Below are 17,292 nucleotides of genomic sequence, written 5' to 3' on the forward strand. Positions count from 1 at the left end.
GACTTTTGTGGTATTTTTACACAATAAACCGTCAGTTATCATTACTAGTTTCCTCAGCGGCCGAACGAATAGTGTAAGATATTGTGCCGGCTGTTCTGCGTGCAATGCCGGATTGTGCCGGTTGTTTTGCGTACAATGCCGGATGTTCCAGATGTGGCACTGGATATTCTAGGCAGTGTGCCCGACTGGTTCAAGGTACAGTGTTTGTTGTTTTAGATATGATATCATGCCAGTTACTCTAGGTACACTCTAGAAACTATGATGGTGGAATGTAACTTTTCCCAGTCATGCTCAAAATTGCCACTATTAAGTGTAACATTATTATCATAATTATCATTACTATTATCATTATTGATTATTATTATTATCATTATTGATTATTATCATTATCTTTATTTTTACTATCATCATCATTGTTATCTTATTATCATTACTATTATTATCATTATTGTTATTATTATTATCATTATCATTATCACCATTATTATCATTACTACACACATACACATTAATAGTGCAATGCACAAGTCTGACGCAGTAGTAAACAAGGAAGTTCAAAGAGCAGACGTGAGCAAGACGCAAGACGTCATCATGGGAACTGTACAAACCTGAACAGTAAACTGGGAAATGGAGTTCAGCATCCAGGAACTAGGCCATTGTCGTGAGAGGATCTGCCAAGTTTTAAATGAAGGAAAAGGAACGTGGGGACCTCTGGCCTCAAACACAGAGGGAAGTGTAAGAATGAGGCAGGAATGGTTCAACAAAAAAAAAAAAAATGTCAAAAAGGAAAGGAGCTTAGGTGTGCCATGACAAAGACACAGGCGACGCCCAAACCAGCCAGCCAGCGTAAGGTACACGAGAGCAACGAACAAGTACACCAGGATAAGAAACGAGGAACAAAGAAACTTTGAAATTAATATTATGAACACAGAAGGAAAAAAATTTCAAGACATTTTTATAAATCCAAGAGGAATAAACTTTCAGTTAAAGAGAAAAGTTAATCAGGCAAATGGATTCAGAGAGAATAATAATAATAATAATATTGTGGGATGATGTAAGGATATGTGAGTCACTGAGTAACAAAGTCAAGTGTGTTTATACTGCGGAAGACACTGTTGTCCCATGACCAGTGAGGCGGAAGTGGGAGGTCTTTGAAAACATTGAGATATTTACAAAAGACATCAAGAGAATATCAAAAGTACTTGACCCATACAGAGTTCATGTCCTACTGAAATTTCAGCATATGAACTGAACATGTGTGCAGATATACTGGAAAAATCTCTTGAATTACTATTCATGATGTCACTGTAGAAGGACAAAGTGTCAAGGGAATGGAATAGGGTGGACGTGATGCCTAGTTATGAGGTAGGAGATCAAGAAGGGGCACCAAACTAAAGGCCTGTCTCACTGACGAATGTGCTCCGCAAGGTTTTCGGAAGAAATGATCAGAGAGCAAACAGATGGCTTTCTACAAAGAAGAAATTACCTCAGTGTGAGACAGCACGGCTTTAGGGTAAATAGGTCAAGTGGAAATAACCTTGCATATTTCTACGAGAGAGTGAGCTCAGCCTTGGACAAAAGGAAAGGTTGGGTGCAATGTTTGTATCTGGACCTCAAGAAAGCATCTGGTAACGTACTGCACTGGAGGCTGGTTCACAAGCTGAAGCACCAGGCAAGAATAAGGGGGAAAACTCCTTCTCTGGACGGAAAATTATTGCAATGGAAGGGACCAACGGACACATGTCAGAGAAACCTTCTCTAAATGGGTCGAGGTCACCACCGGAGTGCTACACGATGCTGTTCTATATAAATGATGTGCCTAATGGTTTGTACTCCTACCTGAATATGTTCGTAGATGATGCAAAGTAATGAGGGAAGTGGAAAATGAGCAGGATTGCATCCTCTTACAAGGGAATCTAAACAGTTTTCAAAGTTGGTCTGATACATGGCTGATGAAATTCAATCTGTGCAAATGTATAATGATGAAGATGAGACACAGTGAAAGGTTTCATTATGATTACTAACTTAAAGAAACAGATTTTAGGGTTCTGTGTGATAAGGACTTGGGAGTTACCATTATCCCTAACATGTCAACCCGTTATCTGGCAAACATTAGATTAGCTAACAAGTATATGGATAAGGAAATAGCTGGCAAGCTCTTCATGTCCTACATAAGGACAAAACTAGAATATGCGTCTCAATTTGCTCACCCCACCTAAAGAAGCACAGAGTTAATAGAGAAGGTCCAGAGGAGGGCAACAAAGTTGGTATCAATATTAAGTGAGCTGAGTTGCGGGGAAAGGCAGGAGGCTTTACATTTCCCTACCTAAGAAGAGGGAAGAGTGATGCGTGACCTGATCACAACTTCTAAGTTTTTAAAACAGATCGAGGAAGTGGACAGGTGAACAGTTCTTCAAGAGATGTAGGGAGAGAACAACTCAAGGACATGATACTAAACTAAGTGAACAACTGGTTCATAAAGAATTAAGAATACTTTTATCGGAAAGAGTGGTTGATGAATGGAGTAAGATGACTAGGGACATAGTTGATGTAGAGAGCATTTACAGATCTAAGAGCTGAATGATGAAGAACGTTCATAAGTTCCCAAGGATGTAGTAGACCTCCCTCCCTGTACTGTGAGGGTGGGTCATCACACACACACACAAACACATGGTCCTGGCGGTGTTGCGAAACCAAACTTCTGAGCCAATAAAACGGCAGCAGGTCACTGGACGTCAGCTGTTGGGTATCGCACATGATGGACAGATATGATGCCGAATACGTTGATAAATCCGTATTAGCTTATCATGAGAGAGAGAGAGAGAGAGAGAGAGAGAGAGAGAGAGAGAGAGAGAGAGAGAGAGAGAGAGAGAGAGAGAGAGAGAGAGAGAGAGAGAGAGGTACTTACCGCCGGCGGCGAGGCAGGTGAGGGCGGCGGTGTCCCCCTCACGGTACGGTCCCACGACGCTGGTCACGGCTCGACCCTCAGTCATCACCCACACGTTCCTGGGCGGCACTGTCGGGCGGCAGAAAGAAGGCACAGTTAGCTTTAGACTGGTATGGGTGTGGGCGGCAAGGTTTTATAATGTGTATGTAGTATTAGGGTAAGGGTGGCACTGGTGGATGGCACTGGGTGGCAGTGGTGGGTGGTATTGGATGGCTCTAGTGGGTGGCAGTGGGTAGAAGGAGGATGGGTGCTTTTGGTCGGGATGGTCTCTGTTATCCTCGTATGATGTTGGCAGATGTGTGGGCAGCTGGTGTCAGAGGTCGTTCATGATGCCGTGGCACCGGTGAGAGGGAAGGTCAAGAGAGACAGAGGAAGCTACGTGTGAATGCAGTCAACCCCAGGCCTGGCTAGCCAATACCAGGCCCGGCCAGCCAACCTCAGTCTTGGCCAGCCATACCCAGGCCTGATCAGCCATTTTCAGGCTTGACCAACCCCGGTGAGGCCAGTCATCCCAAGGCCAGGCCAGACTACCCAAAACCTGGCCAGACAACTCCAGGCGTGGAGGGCTGTCTCCATGTCTGGCCAGCCATTCACAGGACCAGCCAACCCTGTAACTTGGTCAGCTATCCCCAGGTCTGGCCAGCCCTAGCGTTCGCCAGCCCTCCCGAGACCTGGCCAGACAATTTCAGGCTTGGCTACCTATCCTAAAACTTTGCCAAATGATCTTAAGCCCGACCAGGCGGCTCCAGGCCTGGCCACCCAACACCAGGACTGGCCAGTCAACACCAGGAGTGGCCAACCAACCCAGGCCTTGCCCCACACCCACAGACCTGGAGAGTTAACCTTTGGCTAGGCCAGCCAATGTTAGGACCGGCCAGCCTTCCATAAGACCAGCCAGCCAGCAAATCCTGGCCTAACGAGCTAACCCCAGGTCTGGACTAGCCCACCTTAGGTCTGGCCAGACTAGAGATGCCAATGGGTCACGTGGCCATACACAGACCCCTGGTGGAGATGGCTCCACAAGTATTGTTGTTGGCCCCCTGGGGTAGCCAGGGGCAGGCAGCTACTAGGACTGAGAGGCGGTCATATACACCTTAGTGCTGCAGCCTCTACGTAACTAGACGTCATTTCACAGTAAAACACAAAACTTCCCTGGCGTATATTTTCAGTCTGTTCTCAAATCGTACAAAACCATACACTGTCTTATCCTAAAGTGATCACAAAATTGCTGTACAAAACTACAGTTTTGTACACGAGGTTGTACAAGTGTTAAGAAACTGCTCATGTGAAACTATGATTACAGCTTTGTAATAACTACATACAAATGGTGGCAACAGTTGAAGACAACTCCCTCCTCATCCCCCGGTGTCTGGCCACCTCCAAGTCTGGCTGGTGCTTGTGTGCAGGGGACGCTTACACGGGCGTCTCACGTCGCCTTCGTGTCTACAACCCTTCCTCTGTGGCCTGACGTTCCTGCTTCTTTAATGAGATCTACGTTTAGGGCATCATTTGGGGGTAGCGAAAACCCGTTGATGGTCACCTTTACGCTCAGCTTCTCCCGGCTCCCGGTGACGTGACCAGCTAAAGTTGCCATTGCTGAGTCGTCACCTAGTCTGAGAATGCCTGTGTCTACGGATCTCCTCTGGTGTTGCCGTTGCGTGTGACTCTGTCAGCTTAGTTTTAATCAACTGCGTCTCCCCGTGACATAAACCCCTACAGGGAGATTAGGTCAGCCCGCCCGCCTCCTTGTCCCTCTCTCCTCTTTGTCTTAAGAATTTAGCTCGTCTTTCACGCCGACTTCGTGGTCCACAAGGCGGAGGAAGCAGCTGCCGTCCTTTTCGCCGTTTTCACCTGATCTGCACATTCTCGTGTTCAAGCAACTCCTTACCTGAGTGAGAGCCCGGCCGTTCCATCACTTGTGAGCTGTTTACCTCAAGTGGTTTCTCTGGTGACGGGGCGGGCGTCCGGTCACACGTCATGAAATATAGGGTTTATCCACACGTCGCCCCACTACCACTCCGACCCCCTCTCTCTCCCACATGAGATTGAGTTTGACAGCCAGAAGAACCTCGCTGTCTCACCTGCCACACTGGCTCAAGCGCGGGTCTAGCGGCGCGTGACTACGCTATCTCAGATCTTCGCTGTGGGTGACGTATATCTCATGAAAAAGCTGCTCCTGGACTTCGCTGTCAGCAGATTTCTCCTGCCTCCACTCTGTTATGTATCTGTACAGTCGCTCTTCACCAGGACACCTGCGGTGAGCTGTTTCATTGCCACTTCCAAGTTTCCTTCTGTACCAAGAGTTTACTTTTCCCATCACCTCCCGTGTGGCACTTCAGCCTCGGTGATCACTTCATAGACCCATCATTATTATACACGTATGGTCTTCCTGGCGGCAAAATAGCCACTGTGAAGTGACGTGGGTAATTGATTCCTTTGTGTGTGTGCGTTCTTTTTGTGCTCGATGTTTCATTACCTCGTTAACTCACTTGGATTTATTCATGACAGTAATTCATTTGTGGTGCATCGATCTGAGAGCTGGATTACTTGTGTAGTCTCTTTGGATAACTCATGCCTCAATCCTGGGATTCATTCAGACCGGTGATCTATTCCCTGTGCTTTGCCCTGAGCCGCTGCATATTCTATCCACTCTTTCTGTTGCTGGTCTACTTTGCTTTTACGTCCGAATATTCAGTAATACAATTCTACCTGGTACTTTATTCCACCTTGTAGGTTCGAATCTACTCTGATTCTGTCATTCATTTGACAGTTTCATTCAGTTTGGATTAATCATTACTTTTCTATTTTCCATCTAAACTGTAATCTGCCATTACTTGTACATTATCCACTTTGATTCGTTCCTTATATCATTTTATTGTCTTCTCTGTTTTAATGTTTTATGCACATCTTTTCCTTGTATTCTTATGTTCTTCATGGTGTCCTACATCCATCATTCTGACACACTATATCTGTCTCAGTTCTACTCTCCTGTGTTCCTGTATCATTATTCATCATCACATAGTCACTATCCATCATCATATAGTCACTATCCATCATCACATAGTCACTATCCATCATCATATAGTCACTATCCATCATCATATAGTCACTATCCATCATCATATAGTCACTATCCATCATCATATAGTCACTATCCATCACCACATAGTCACTATCCATCATCATATAGTCACTATCCATCATCATATAGTCACTATCCATCACCACATAGTCACTATCCATCATCATATAGTCACTATCCATCACCATATAGTCACTATCCATCATCATATAGTCACTATCCATCACCATATAGTCACTATCCATCATCATATAGTCACTATCCATCATCATATAGTCACTATCCATCATCATATAGTCACTATCCATCATCATATAGTCACTATCCATCACCATATAGTCACTATATATCATCATATAGTCACTATCCATCATCATATAGTCACTATCCATCATCACATAGTCACTATCCATCATCACATAGTCACTATCCATCATCACATAGTCACTATCCATCATCACATAGTCACTATCCATCATCATATAGTCACTATCCATCATCACATAGTCACTATCCATCATTATATAGTCACTATCCATCATCATATAGTCACTATCCATCATCACATAGTCACTATCCATCATCACATAGTCACTATCCATCATCATATAGTCACTATCCATCATCATATAGTCACTATCCATCATCACATAGTCACTATCCATCATCACATAGTCACTATCCATCATCACATAGTCACTATCCATCACCATATAGTCACTATCCATCATCACATAGTCACTATCCATCATCATATAGTCACTACCCATCATCATATAGTCACTATCCATCATCACATAGTCACTATCCATCATCATATAGTCACTATCCATCATCATATAGTCACTATCCATCATCACATAGTCACTATCCATTATCATATAGTCACTATCCATCATCACATAGTCACTATCCATTATCATATAGTCACTATCCATCATCACATAGTCACTATCCATCATCATATAGTCACTATCCATCATCACATAGTCACTATCCATCATCATATAGTCACTATCCATCATCATATAGTCACTAACCATCATCATATAGTCACTGTCCATCATCACATAGTCACTATCCATCATCACATAGTCACTATCCATCATCATATAGTCACTATCCATCATCATATAGTCACTATCCATCATCATATAGTCAATATCCATCATCATATAGTCACAATCCATCATCACACAGTCACTATCCATCATCATATAGTCACTATCCATCATCATATAGTCACTATCCATCATCATATAGTCACTATCCATCATCATATAGTCACTATCCATCATCACACAGTCACTATCCATCATCATATAGTCACTATCCATCATCATATAGTCACTATCCATCATCATATACAGCATCTCAGTAAGTACCTGTATGCACTGTCCAAATGGCGCGTTGTGGGATTTGACGTTTCCCTTCCGTACTTTGTTTAGCCGCCAACTTATCCATATTCTTCCTCCCTAAAGAACTATCCCTTACCAGCTTCTTCATCCCAGCAGACCTATCCCTAGTTACCTGTGACAGATATCATACCTGTATGGACCTTGACTGTGACATTATTCAGATAGAGAACTACACTAACTACAGTGACCGGTCACACCAGATCACTGTTCGTGTTGATACATGGAGATCTGACTGGCTGTCTCCCCTCACGCTGTTTTCTCCACAAATGGCACCTTCTTGGCTCTCCATGAAGAGCAAAACAAGTCATTGAAATACTGATATTGCGGATGGTGGATTAGGTAGATATTATTGTGGGTAGGTGTTAGTGGATTAGGTGGATAGTACTGTGGATAGGTGTTTGTGGATTACGTGGAAAGTACTGTAGGTGGGTGTTAGTGGATTAGGTAGATAGTATTGCAGATAGGTGTTAGTGGATCAGGTGGAGAGTATTGTGGATAAGTGTTGATGGATTAGGTGGAGAGCATTATGGGTAGGTGTTACTGGACTAAGTGGATAGCATTGTGGATAGTTGTTGGTGAATTAGGTGGATAGTGTTAAATCTCTTGCCATTTGTTCATTATTATAGAGGAACCACCTTCTTACCTCCTACTAGCCAGCCTCCTCCATACCTCTACTGCCGGAGGCGACTGGTTGACGGTGAGTGGCCTGCCCCCCCAGACAAGCCATCCCACCATCCCTCTGGGGGACTCTTAAAGACTGAGGGTAGTGGAGGAGGATGGGGCCCGCCTTCTCGTACATCAGATCTTACAGACGGTGATACGGACGCTCGCGTCATGTCTCCTCAACGTCAAAACCGACGTTAACGTCATTCACGACTTCCCCCCTACACACTCACGATGTAGAGCCACTGTGAAGGTCTCTGGGTCAGGAGGATGTACACTTACTGGATGATGACTAGTTTCGTAAGACCGAGTCTTTCGTTGCATCTAAGCTTGGTCTGGGCGCGTCGTCTCAACAAACCGCACACAGGTCGGTGGACATGAGGGGAAAGGAGGCACCATGAGAGTCACTGAGCTTTATATACTTCACAGTATTACAGAGTGGGAGATCAATATGGAAAAAAATTACAGAATATCGACTTCAAGACAAACTGTTGTCATAGTCTCCCCCTCAGGTTATAGGTCGGCCACTGAAAAGCAGGAGGACGTTTGTGTCCCGGCTGGACGACACGACCTGGCTGGCGGCTCAAACGTCTGAGTGACAAGTGCCTTGAGCGGAGGGCCGCTGGTGCCTTCCTGACGTCTTTGGCGGCGGCCGGTTTTATGGCTTTTATCGTTGTTGTCAGTTTGGTCACCTGGATGAGTAGCTATATATATATATATATATATATATATATATATATATATATATATATATATATATATATATATTTTTTTTTTTTTTTTTTTTTTTTCAAACTATTCGCCATTTCCCGCGTTAGCGAGGTAGCGTTAAGAACAGAGGACTGGGCCATTGAGGGAATATCCTCACCTGGCCCCCTTCTCTGTTCCCTCTTTTGGAAAATCAAAAAAAATTGAGAGGGGAGGATTTCCAGCCCCCCGCTCCCTCCCCTTTTAGTCGCCTTCTACGACACGCAGGGAATACGTGGGAAGTATTCTTTCTCCCCTATCCCTATATATATTCCCATGAGTCCACGGGGAAAATGAAACACGATAAGTTCCCAAGTGCACTTTCGTGTAATAATCACATCATCAGGCGAGACACAAGAGAAATATAACAGTCAGTTGATATACATCGAAGAGACGGAGCTAGGACGCCATTTGGTGAACATGCGATTGTCCAAGACAGAAGAATATCTTGATCACGCGCAAAATTGTGATCCTCTCCAATATATATATATATATATATATATATATATATATATATATATATATATATATATATATATATATATACGGAAAATAAGGCCCTACACTTCACGACGCTGGTTAATGTTTGCGAAACTCTGGAGTTCATGAATGAAGGGTGACGCGAAGGCAGACAGTGGGACAAGCACCTTCCCCTTCCTTGACAGGTTGCCAGTCCTGTCGCCAGGGTTGTCCCCTCGGCAAGCGCTTGTTGTCGGCCTGTCGCCCGCTCCTCCGTCGTCGAGGGAGGGATGAAACTGGTGCGTCCGTTTCGATGCCAGTTTCGAAGCAAAAACCAATGGTCGCTGGTCAGAGCACGGGCGTGGCGTCTTCCTGCCTCGTTTGATATTTCCGGTGGTAACAACTGGGCCATCTTGCCAGCTGTTGTAGCTTCCCTCATCACCGTCCTCCTCATTGTTATGGGTAAGCAGACCGTTGCTGATTCCACGATATGTATGGCGACTGCGAACATGGCTCGTCCCGACCTCGGGTATCCTGAGCGTCTGGTCTCCTCCAGTTGTGTCTTTAACCAATCCCAGTTGGGAGATTCGTAAGGATGGTCGTGAGTGGTACTTCCACGTACACTGTGACCGGAACTGCTAATGAGCTGCACTCATCTCCGGTGTTTAGAGGAAGTTAGGAGTCTTCTTCCTCCCGTCCTCTTCTTTCTAGAGAAATTTTCCGTCCTTTCTGGAGATGCTTCTACTCGCCGTGTGCCTTCTGCGAGAGGATGTGGCCCGATGGCTCTCGCTACGCAGATGGCCCCTACCTCTTGAGGGCAAGCGAGTCTCAGTCTCCGTCGATACTGCTGTCCGGATGATGTTATTGATGAAGGCACCTACCGTGGTCTGGGTATTCGTGGCACTTCCCCTGACGTCCTGAGTGTGGTAACCATAACTGTGGACTTGGAGGTGGCCATTGTGACCACAAAAGTCTTGAGCCTTACCTGGCCTTCGTCTCGTGGGTGGCCTTTTGCTTGGTATCAAGTTTATGAGAGCGCATTACTCGGACATGCAGTCTTGGCGGAGGTGTGTCTCCTTGCATGGTACTTGCTGTGGTCGCTGGGTAACATATCACACTTACCGCTCAATGCGTGCCTTCCTCCTCCCTTGCCTCTGAGGCTCAGTTGTCTGGTATCCCTCTGCATGACTCAACCAACAGTGTGGGTTCTTGTGTCCGCAACGTTCCTCCTTCCTGGTAGCGTGCTCGAGCGCCCTATAAGGGGTCCTTAATGATATCGGACAATTACACTTTCTTTTATGGATGACTTTATCACAGTCACGGGTCATGTATCCACAGACGTCCAAAGACTCGGCCGCTCGGTGACACCTCTTACTATAATTCATTCATGACACACGCTGTGTTAGTCTCTTGTTTTTTTTCTTCTTATTCCTGAATCAAGCAGAGAAAGGGGAAGTCTCATTCACTCTGGCTTTTGATAACCAGAATAATGCTTTAGTCACTTGCCTGACCAACAACTGTCCTGGTGATTTATAATTAGACATGGTACGTCATGTTTTGTTCAGTTCAGGCCAGTACATATGACGCTCATGACCGTTCCGAAGGTAGAAGGCATCCGAATACCCTACATTATCCTGACGATGCGGACGTCTGGCTTGATGGGTTACAGACATGCAAGAATGTGGCAGCTCTCCCAACAGAGACGGACGGACACACTAACTTGATCAACCATGGAGCCTACCACGAAGCCCACTTACATCCCAACCTTCCGTCGGCGTCACTCACGCCACTGTGGCTGGCGAGTTGGTTCAGGAAATGCTCGAAGATTGGATTATCGAGCCTAGCCAAAACTCTACAGTGTCCCCTTGTTACATTTCCCTCCCCAAGGCGTGACTGGAACTTTCGACTATAAACGTCTTATTGAAGTAACTAGATTGTCTCCCTTACATGTTAGTTTCGATCGTCTGAAAACTATATATATAAAAAAGGATACCGTCTTAACCTTCTATTGACCTTACATAAGGCTTTTGACTGGTGGATATGACGGAGGACAGCAAACCTCACTACTTTTTCTATCCCTCTGGTATGTTCCCAGCCTAGAAAGATGCCGTTTGGGTTAAGCAACTCCCCTGTTACCTGTGTACGTTTCATGAATACAGTTTTGCTGGGTGTCGTGGAGAGTACCCTGATCGTTAACTTGATATGATTGTGACGTCAGTGGATGTCACTCAGTACAGAGATAAACAAGCGACTGTCGTCCAAAGTTGGAAGATCTTAAGGTCTTAAGATCAAACTGTCCAGACGCCGGTTCTTGATGAGATTAGTAGGTTTCTGGGTCATACAGTAAACAAGTGTGGAATTACGTGCGATGATAGGGCAGTAGGAGACTTCCCCACGCCTCTAACAACGGATTACACGTAATCTTTCACGAATTTTGCAGGTTTTTATAGAGCATTTATCCTCCATTTTTGCAAAGGAGGTTAAACCTTGATACATAAACGCTGGTAAAAACGTTTGAGCAGAGTGAGGTTCAAGAAGAAGTGTTTGATCTTTTAAAGATAAACCGAACCTGACCACAGCTCTGGTCCTACGCTTCCTAAATCTGTCAGAACCATTCACTACGGTGACTGATGCTTCCTGCAGAAGGACTTGGTGTTGCTCTCATGCAAAATAGAAATGACAAGCCAGACGCCATTACCTATGCCAGTAGTACACCGTCTAGACCAGGCTCTTGCTACACAGCAACAGAACTTGCAGTCTTAGCTGTGGCGAGGGACCTTCAGACACTTCCGGAATTCAATTTACGGTCATTTCATTCTGTTACCGTAAACTGAACTCCGCGCCGGTAGTAGACCTGTTTGAGAACAGTAACAACAAGGGAACACTAGCACGCTGGTACCTCACAAGACAGGAACACAACACTTCATTTGAGCACCTCTGTGGTGTAGCGAACAAAGCAGCAGACGCATCATCACGTCGTGAGACACAGTTGCCTAGATGCTCCAGCCTTAATGAGGGAGAGATGGCCACCTCGCAGCTACAAGGCCCTTAGTATGGTCCTAACGGGTAAGAAAATAGTTCCCCTGACGGAGATAGACATAATTAATTCACCGTCTGGAGTTACGCACACTGAGGAAGGAAACCTGTAACTCATGGCCCCTAAGGAGCTTGGGTCCCGATGTATCTTTTTCTTTTTAGGTCAAACACGACCTCCTGACAGTGTTCATCCTGGTACGGGAGAGAACACCGAGTCAGGCGCAACTCAGGTTATGTCTGGCCAAGCTTGGTCCAAGATATACGAGACTATGTGGTCTGGTCAGGTGTCACTCATGTGCCGCACACTAAGGACATGTAGTGACACCATCCCCTGTGTTGACCTTCACTATACTGAACAGACCGCAAGAAAAAAAGGGTCTTCCTTGATCACACTACTGGATGCAGACCAGCTGAAGATGATGACCGGGCACCTGGTAGTTATGCGACCAAGTAGTATTGATCAGGAGACGAAACAGCTGTCGCTGCTGGAGAAGCAATTCAGGACATTGTTATATCTGCAGGCATACAACACCAAAAGTAACTGCATCAGAGGACGGGTACGTAACAAACATTGTCCTGGAAGATCCATTATACTAGCAAATGCACCACCATCGCTCATCATCCTGCCAATAATGCTTTAACTGAGCGACTTAATGGGAAAACATTAGACGTGATGCACCTGATCGTAAATCGTGATAGCGAGAGCTGGGATGGAGGTGTCCCCACAGTTCAGTACGTGATAAACCTGGCAGTAATCGTCTCCCCGGGAGACCCGCGCCACGTCGGCCTTTACGTGAGTATATGAGACCACCTCAGGGTTTGTTATGCTGAACAATGAGACCACCTCAGGGTTTGTTATGCTGAACAATGAGACCACCTCAGGGTTTGTTATGCTGAACAATGAGACCACCTCAGGGTTTGTTATGCTGAACAATGAGACCACCTCAGGGTTTGTTATGCTGAACAATGAGACCACCTCAGGGTTTGTTATGCTGAACAATGAGACCACCTCAGGGTTTGTTATGCTGAACAATGAGACCACCTCAGGGTTTGTTATGCTGAACAATGAGACCACCTCAGGGTTTGTTATGCTGAACAATGAGACCACCTCAGGGTTTGTTATGCTGAACAATGAGACCACCTCAGGGTTTGTTATGCTGAACAATGAGACCATGGTAGAACATGGAAGATTACCTCCAGGACACACTAACATAATCACATATCATTTATAGGAGGATCAGAAAGCCTTTACACGGAGTAGATTCAAACATGGTAAACGACAAACACACAGTTTGTAGGACAAGTTCAGTGGAAGGACAGATGTTCATGATTACAAGAAAGGATTTCCCTAAGTGTGAGTTAAGAGAGATATTTGGCAGCTCTTTCAGGGTAGCTGTAAAGCTACATGTTTATGAACACAAGACATACAGTACCTGGAGCGACACGTACGGAGCCCAGTGACCATTTAGAACAACTGAACTGAATCATAAGTTCAGTGTTACCGTTCCCCACGGACGCTGGTGTGTTCCTCCTCCTCCCTTCCAGTCAACAGACGCAGACACCTCGCATCACACTTCTTTTTCTCCTCCTCCTCTTTCTTCTTCTTCTTCTTCTTCTTCTTCTTCTTCTTCTTCTTCTTCTTCTTCTCCTCCTTCTTCTTCTTCTTCTTCACGTCCTCTTCCTCCTCTTTCTTAGTATCCCAATCCCTAAGTCTGAATCACCCACCTTCTCCCTAGTGTATACAGTTGATCGTGACAGTATGGGCGAGTGTAAGAGTGAGTGGCCACTCTGACACACCAGTATTCTAAAGTGAGTTATATGCCTAGTTTAGCGTCAACAAAGATGCTTTTTATACCTACAGGACGTTGCCTTGTTACTAACACTTAGAGGATCGTATCATCACAAATATGTGGGTCATACGACTTCATGTCATCCACTTAACATGGAAGTTGTCCTGGGCCCAGCAGGAGGGACCCCTGCACTACCTCACTGCGGCCAAGCACGTCACGGGTCAAGTGCCACGCACACTGAGGATGGCTGTGGGGTTGAAGTCTTCCTCAACGTCTGATGAAGTCCTTAATGATATATTAATTACTGGATGTAGCTTGATACTGACGGGTTTAATGACCCTGGCAGTTGATAGGTCTAAAGCCCAAGCAGTAAACCAGCCAACCAACCAAGCGGTAGGGCAGCCGTGGTCGACGACGAACTAGGCCATTATCCAGAACTCCAGATGGGTCGATACTCGTACTTCTGCAGGAAGGAAAGATCCTCGTCCAGCAGAACACACGTCTGAGTCATGCAATGTACATTTTTTTTCTCTAAGAAGAAGCCATTTTCTATCACGTGAGACGACGGTAACTGTTTCCTCAACCGCTTTAAGTTGGAGTAATTTCCCTCGATGTCTGTCCTCCTGTTAAAAAGCATAATTGTCTAAATTTCATCATGAAGAAATAGGTTCAAGTATTGTCTTGTGAACAAGATCGGTAAAGGATTCTTTCTTTATACAGTACGATGAGGGAGTTCTACACTCTTGGGGTCCCATCGCTTGACGTTTTAATACCATTAAACAACTTCTTAAACTTCTGTATACTCATCTGTTATACAAGGTAGACTATAATGGATATAGCGGCGAATCTTACATCGGGATGTGAAATTTCTGATTTACCAGGTAACAATTACAGTAACCTCCCGCTATACCTGTGACCAGGGCTCTACCTTCCCATGTTTTCTACACTGTCAAGATCTGTGACCATTTTGCTCGTCTTGATCACTAGGGTTTGTTATCGAGCCAAGAGACGGTCTGCACAGGCGCCGGGCAAACCCTGAGCTGGGCGACGGAGGAGCTGTATACCATGATGACAGCAATGACCCTGAACATTACTGAAAATCATTCATAATTTTTTGACAGATTTACCTAACCATTATTACCATTATCTCTTTTTATTTTGGTTCTTTTTCTCATCTATTTTACTATACTTGCATTATATGTTCACTTTTTCGTATATCTCCCATTCTTAAAGGGTTCAGCCTATTTCTATGCCATGATACTCTGCTCAAGATGAAATAGGAATAAAACTTGTCTATTCTGTGATCATGTTTGTTTCTCCTTGTGCTTTGCTGGACGTCGTCTGACATCAGTAACTCATCTGTTTTCATTCCACAAATGGTCCCTGTACTGCCAGTCCTGTGGTACGATCCAGGATCTTCCGTTTAAGTTATCGTGGAGGGCCACCTGTTCACTCTCCTCCCTCCTGTGGCTCCCAGTCAGGTGCTTCTGTGATCAGAGTGACTTTCGTCTCTTTCCTCCGCTGGCACGGAGGATCGCCTCCCGTACACACTGCCATACGTGATGAGGATGTCGCCTGATAGCCGACCGAGCTACTGCAGGTGTCCGTCGGTCACACAGACATGTATGGAAGGTGGAGGTGCTGGAGGTGGCTTCATAAACATATTCGTCAGCACACTGGGGTAGCCAGGGAGCAGCTCTCACGACAGCAGTTCATTTCTGAGGGGCGGCAGTGGACAGGTGACTGCAGTGCTGTGCCTGTCTCTCGTCTCCCAGACATTAGCGCAGGAGCCTCGACATAATTAGATGGCTTTCAAAGCAAAACACACAAAACTCCCCTGATGTATATTCTCAGCCTGTTAGTCCCAAAGTAATTACAGGTGTTTTGGATTCATAACTACGGTGTTGTAGAGGTTGTACCATGTGTTGCTAAACTGTTTTTATGGAAACTTTAATCATAACGAAAGTTGCTGAGCAGTTCCCAGGTCTGATCATCCAACCACATGCATGGTCAGAGTACTCCAGGTTTAACCAGCCAACGCTCATATCTAGCCAATCAACTCTAGGGTTGCAACCTATCCCCAGGGCTGGCCAGCCAACCTCAGACCCAGGCTAGCCAACCGTAGGCTTAGCCAGCCAACTCCAGTCCATGCCAGCCCATATCAGGCCTTGCCACCCATTACCTGATCTGTCCAACCAACTTAAGGCCTGGCCATACCAACCTCAGGCGTGGTCAGCCAACCCAAGAATACCTTGTCAGCCAGCTCCAGGTCTATCCAGACAGTCCTAGGCTTGGCTAGCCAGCCCAGGTATACCTTAACAACCCCAGCTCTGGCCACGCTACTACATGTAGTCCTGACCACTCAGCCAAGATAGCCCCAAGCCTTACCAGGTAATCTCAGAACTGGCCAAGAGACCCAGAATTGGCCAGACAACACCCGGCCCGATTACCTATCACCAAACCTGGCCAGACAACACTAGGCCTAGCCGGCCATTCTCAGCCTTGCTAAGCCATCCCCAGGTCTCACCGGCCAGCTCAAGCTTAGCAGCTGTCACTAAGCTTGGCCAGTTCTCTCCAAGACTGGTCAACCCCAGTCCTGACCAGCCAACCCCGGGCCTGGCAACCCATCCTGTCCTGTGGCTTACCCGGACACCCAGGTCATCACGTCCAGTGGTTCACCAGGTCACCCAGGTCATCCCGTCCAGTGGTTCATCTAGGCAACCAGGTCGTCACGTCCAGTGGTTCACCTGGTCACCCAGGTCATCCCGTCCAGTGGTTCATCTAGGCAACCAGGTCGTCACGTCCAGTGGTTCATCTAGGCAACCAGGTCGTCACGTCCAGTGGTTCACCTGGACACCCAGGTCATCCGTGGTTCACCTGGACACCCAGGTCATCCCGTCCAGTGGTTCACCAGGACACCCAGGTCATCCGTGGTTCACCAGGACACCCAGGTCATCACGTCTAGTGGTTCACCTGGACAACCAGGTCGTCCCGTCCAGAGATTTGGCTGGCCAGTCCAGCGGTTGACCTGGTTATCCAAATTGTCCCTTCGGTGGCTCACTTCAGGGAGAGGAGCTGTTGTGGCAGGTCGCTTCAGAAACAGTGGCCGCTCTCCCATGTTACTTCTTGGAGAATTTCTTTCTTTTTTCT

The 17,292-nt window shown here is 46.0% G+C and overlaps 1 protein-coding gene across 2 annotated transcripts in view; it reads right to left on the reverse strand.

Annotated features, from left to right (window-relative positions):
- LOC139751591 (protein turtle homolog B-like) overlaps positions 1 to 17,292 on the reverse strand; it is a 900,734-nt gene that overhangs the window by 260,133 nt on the left and 623,309 nt on the right. For both annotated transcript variants that reach the window (XM_071667192.1, XM_071667193.1), the window contains one exon: positions 2,909 to 3,016. In XM_071667192.1, the coding sequence (XP_071523293.1) occupies positions 2,909 to 3,016 (108 nt within the window). The remainder of the gene's footprint in view (positions 1 to 2,908; positions 3,017 to 17,292) is intronic.

Source organism: Panulirus ornatus, chromosome 11, assembly GCF_036320965.1.
Source record: "Panulirus ornatus isolate Po-2019 chromosome 11, ASM3632096v1, whole genome shotgun sequence".
In the NCBI taxonomy this organism is placed as follows: domain Eukaryota; kingdom Metazoa; phylum Arthropoda; class Malacostraca; order Decapoda; family Palinuridae; genus Panulirus; species Panulirus ornatus.